Genomic DNA, 5,367 nt, shown 5'->3' on the forward strand with positions numbered 1-5,367 from the left:
CACTTATAAGGGTATATTTCAAGAAACAGTACTTGAGCAAAAGAAAAGCAATCAGTACTTATTTTATGATTTCATTTATATGAAGTTTGAAATAGGCAAAACTAATCCACGGTGATAGAAATCATAACAGTGGTTTCCCCGGGCCTGGGCATAGAAGGATGACTCTCGGCAGGAGTCTGAAGCAAAGGAACTTTCTGGATGATGGCCATGTTCTAATTATTGATCGAAGTGATCGCTGTACAGTTATCATTAGTTCGTACACTTTAGATATATTAGGAGTCTGTATTAAATGTAAACTAGAATTCCACTGAACTAGACGTGTACGTATGAACACGTTTAGCTTTCGCATCTAGAGTGGATTGTATGGAACCTGCTCTTTCTCAGTCCTTCGCCTGCGTGGACTTCATGCTCTCCAGATGTGGTTCAGACTGCTTGGTGGCGATCCTCCGGCTCGGACATTGAGCAAGGACCCGCAGGCCATTTCCCTCTGGCTTGCGGATTTCCCATCCCTGACACACGCACTCCCCGGGCATCCCCGCCCCGCCGCGGGAGAAAGTTTGGGAAGCAGGTTCAACTTTTCAACTTGCGGGGAATTCCTGGCGCGCGCACGCGGCAGCGCGGGGGCGGGGAGGGCCGGCCGCAGCCCCGCGCGTGAATCAGCCGCCCCGCGCTCCGCCCCGTCGGGGTCGGCTGGACGTTTGCCCCACATAAAGCTCGCCCACCTGGGAGGCGCAGCCGCCTCGGCCCGCTCTGACCCGCACCATGGACCCTGCTCGCGCCCTAGGGCTGCTGCTGTCGCCCTTGCTGCTACTGATGATGAGGGCTGCGCCGGGCTTCGTCACCCCGGCGACCACAGGTATCCAGCCCCGTCCGGGAGTCCCCGTCCTGCCAGGTTTCGTCCCTTGTCCCCGCTGTCCCCAGGCCTCTGCCGCGCTCCGAGGGGACTTGCGCTCTACTTTGCTCTCTCCGCAGAGGCTCCTCTGCTCTGAAGCGGTGGGGACAGAACTCCCAGGACAGTACTTGTCCCTCCCAGGGACTTTGTCTGACTTTCCCTGCCTGTTGCTCTCCTCCAGTAGCAAATTACGACACGGAGATCTGTTTCCTGCGCCCGGACAATGGACCCTGCCGGGCCCTAATTCCCAGGTACTACTATGACAGGCACACGCAGAACTGCCTCAAGTTCACGTACGGCGGCTGCCTGGGCAACGCCAACAATTTCGAATCTTTGGAGGCCTGCAACGACGTTTGCTGGAGGATAGAGAGTAAGTGACCTCCGTCCGCTGCTTCTTGTCCAAAAGACCTTGTAGCAACTCAGCTCATTTTCCACATCTGGTTTTCTCCCATAAGTTTTAGTCTAAATTTGCTCAAGTGTGAAGCAAATCTGCTTTTAGTATCCCAAAAGTAATCACAAATCTACGACTACTAACATAATTCGTTTCGCCTAACTGACATTCATCATAATTCAGTGTTTGTGTGTACTCCTGGAAAAATGCCTTAGTTCATGATAGGGCAAAATAAATGCAAGGGAACGTTGTACCAAGTACAACGCTAGTGCTTTTCTGTATTTGTCAATAGTTTCAAGACTGTGATTTTCTCTCCTTGAGAAAACTTTCCTCCTGACAATTACTCGTCAATAAGAAATAGCTTTAGTGGGTTTTATTATTGAAGCGTGATTTAGCTCATTATATAACTTCACTTTTGTCCCATGAATACGTAAATTTATCTTGGAAAAAGCCACCAAGGAACTGAAGGGTTGGGGATGCATATTTGTTATAAGCTTTGATTAACTCCAGATGAAGAAATCATCAGAGAACTGTCTTTCCACTAACTTGAAAGATGTATCACAGCTGAGTCAAGTCTGGATACACTGTGTTTGAGAAAAGCTGAGTCACCAGATTAAGGGTCAGTCTTTGAGAGATTACTGTTCCAGTACTAAATATGACTGTTTTTCCACAGTTGTTTCAGAAATTACAGTAAAGTTCTAAAGGTAATACTAAGATGCTCCTTTGAATAACATTGTTTCCTTGCTCTTTCCCTCCCTAGAAGTTCCTCTTGTTTGCAGGATGGATGTGAATGATGTTCAGTGTGGGCAGCCCACATGGAAGTATTTCTTCAATCTAAGTTCTATGGCATGTGAAAAATTCATGTCTGGTGGCTGTGAGCATAACGGGAATCAGTTCCCTGATGAAGCTACTTGTAGGGACTACTGTATACCGAAGAGGAAAAGTAAGTACTATTTTTATGTTGTTTCTATTTTACTTTTCTATTATGTCTTTTAGGTAAAAAATAATAATTTGATGTGAAATCAATATGGTTTGCTTTCTGATGATTTCACATATTATATAATACCATTTTTCTTTTTTTTACTGTGCTGGGAATCGAACCCAGGCATATCAGTTTGAATACTATTGCTCCGTGAAGGAGTACCACGTCCACATTTTTATGTATGAGGGCACAAGTTATAGGTTAATGGCTTGCCAAGTTCTCAAGACTGGGAGGTGACAAAGCCATTATTCAAAATTTTGCTCTTTTTCCTACCACGTTGTTTCTATAGACCTACAGGATCAAGGTGAGCATCCCTAATCAAAAATCTGCAATTTGAGGTGCTCTTGCTCCAAAAAAAAAGAAACTTGAGCATCTACATGACTTCTCAAGTGGAAAATTCCACACCTGACCTCATGTGATAAGATAGGTCACAGTCAAAACAGAGGCACACTAAAAATACTGGACAAAGTTACCTTCAGGCTGTGGGTATAAGGTGTATATAAAACAAAAATGAATTTCTTATTTAGACTTGGGTCTCATCTCCAAGATATTTCATTATGTATATGCAAATATTCCAAAATTTGAAAAACTGTGAAATACTTCTGGTCTCAAGCATTTTGGATAAAGGCTACTCAGCTTGTATTTCTCATCTCCTCAATTTTTATGTAAAATTATAGTGTTCAATAATGAATTCTATGATCTCAAGTTTGTATGGAATCAGTTTTGCATATGATAGTGGAATATGTACAGACTTAAGATTTTGGTTGAATTTCTGTTTTCTGTAATATTTGCAAATGTCCACACAAAGAATCCTCCATCCTCCTTTCTCTTTTTTTTCCATTTCTTACCTATTCTACCGCCCACCCCCATCCTTGAAACAACAGGATACAGGGGCTATAGGTAACATTTGTGGAGAGAGATAGTTCAGGGCTTCCCCCAGACACACCAGAGACATAAAGATTATGAAAATTCAACAGATGAGACTAACTTGTTTTGGCAGAGACTTTGGTAAAACTCTTAAAATCTCCACTGTGTCAAATATGCAAAATCTTGAATTAATGGGGAGATGGTTGCTGCTCATACTCTATTAGGTTGTTTGTATAGATATAAATATTCTGATGGTTGGTTACTTGGGAAAAATGTAAACATACACACATACATATTCTCAATATAGATCCATTATTCATCAAGAATAATGGAAGGAGAGCTGATACAAGCATTTAAAATAAAACCACCAACACAAGAAAGCTTACCAAAGTATTTCAGGTCTTATCCCTTGAAACCTAACCCACTTTTACTTGACCATACCTGGGTTCAGGGCCTCAATTTCTTTTCACATACCAACGATTAAAGGCAGAGTTTGTCAGTTTATAAACATTTGTGATTACCAAAATAGAGCATGTAAGGTTACCCTTAATTTAAGACACACCTACTTAAATGGTTGAGTATACTATTTTAGAGTCAGAACGAAGTGTGTATGGGATTAAATTTTCTTCAGTTACTTTGGTAATCATTCATTAATTTTGGTATTATAGCAGTTCTAATTTTATTTTATTTTACATTGAAGGTCCATCATATTGCTACAGTCCAAAAGATGAGGGATCATGCTCTGCTAATATAACTCGATATTATTTTAACTCAAGATTCCAAGTCTGTGAACCCTTTACCTATTCTGGCTGTGGAGGAAATGAAAATAACTTTGTTTCCAAAGAGGATTGCGGTCGTGTTTGTACAAAAGGTAGCAAACTTCTTCCTAGTCAGTTTTTAAACAAACTTTAAAAATAATTCATAAGCAAACTTACATTTTATGTATCCATTTTACTAGTAGCAAATTATCATTTCTAGACTAATTCAACATAAATAGCACTTACATGCCAATCTGTTTCATCAAAATACATATCCTGGCAAGCTAAGTAGACAGTAGCTATATCCTTATGTTTTGAAAGTTAGAATGTTGTTAACTGAATGTATAAAGAGTCTGACTGACTTCATAACCAGTACAAATGAGATGGAGTGAGCTCATAAACTTATTGGAAAAGGTGATTTGAATTGAGCCTACAGTCTCATATATGGGGACATATATGTTGATTGTTGTTTTGTTGATTTTAGATTTGAAGGAGAAAAAGCAAAATAAGATATCCAAACGTTTCCTTTTCAAGAAAGGGATGAAAATCCTGAAGAAGAAGAATTTTAGACGTTTTGTTACTGTTTATTATGAAGGATAATATTGTGCCACCAGAAAACAAATCATTAGTGGTTTGCTCAACGGTTTTTCTTGATACCAGTTACCTTTTCAGCTATATATTTTTATATATAACTAGCTGCTATTCAAATGTGAACCTATAATTTTTAATGTTCAAATATGAGGTTGAATTCTTTCAGTGTGTGAGATATAAATGTAAATATGACTCACTCAGTTCTTGGGGTTGCTAGTCCTAAATTTCAGAAGAAAATAAGAACCAAAATGTCATAAGATAGGACAGTCTTATACTTGTAACATATATAAGCATAGAAAACACTGACAAATATATTTCATTATGAACATGAGAGCCCGTTATCTTGTAGGCCCAAGGAGACAGACTTGCAGATTTACCAACACTTTAAAAAATATTTTAAGTGGTATTCTGCAGAACCTGTTAATTGTACTCCCTTTTCTATGTTGTCAGAATAGAACACAATCTACTGTGGCATTGTGATGATAAGGGGACTTATTTAAAAGACAATAAAATAACTCTTTGATTTAAAATGCTAGTCAGTTTCTTAAAAATAAAAAATATTCTGGTAAAAAAGATTATGTCTGTAGCTCTTAATGTGTGTATTTTTCCATATCTATCTATCTATTTATCTATCATCACATCTACACATTTATGTATACATATAGACAGACAGTTTTTAAAACTTTTCCTGTTGTTATGAGCAAGTAGGCTAGGCAGTTAGCTAAACTTAGTATAACTAGGACAGGAGGTCCCTGGAAAACTCCATTATGACTTTCCTGTGATCTTAAAGGGTGGAAAGAAGGCAAAGCAGAGTTGGGAAAACCCCATTATGACCTTCCTCTTACCTTAAAGAGCAGAAAGAAGAAAAAGCAGGGCTGACCAGAAT

At 39.6% G+C, this 5,367-nt stretch overlaps 1 protein-coding gene across 2 annotated transcripts; it reads left to right on the forward strand.

The window, feature by feature from the left end:
* The first annotated feature begins 618 nt into the window (after positions 1 to 618).
* Tfpi2 (tissue factor pathway inhibitor 2) lies at positions 619 to 5,054 on the forward strand. 2 transcript variants are annotated; one of them, XM_074064732.1, is made up of 5 exons: positions 619 to 856; positions 1,077 to 1,262; positions 2,044 to 2,226; positions 3,833 to 4,003; positions 4,375 to 5,054. In XM_074064732.1, the coding sequence occupies exons 1-5, from the start codon at positions 763 to 765 to the stop codon at positions 4,488 to 4,490; spliced, it is 750 nt and encodes a 249-aa protein (XP_073920833.1). In that variant the 5' UTR covers positions 619 to 762; the 3' UTR covers positions 4,491 to 5,054. The 2 variants fall into 2 exon arrangements, with proteins under 2 accessions (XP_073920833.1, XP_020019042.2); XM_020163453.2 differs by having other exon boundaries at positions 625 to 856; positions 1,074 to 1,262.
* Positions 5,055 to 5,367: the final 313 nt, after the last annotated feature.

This window comes from Castor canadensis, chromosome 2 (genome assembly GCF_047511655.1).
Source record: "Castor canadensis chromosome 2, mCasCan1.hap1v2, whole genome shotgun sequence".
In the NCBI taxonomy this organism is placed as follows: domain Eukaryota; kingdom Metazoa; phylum Chordata; class Mammalia; order Rodentia; family Castoridae; genus Castor; species Castor canadensis.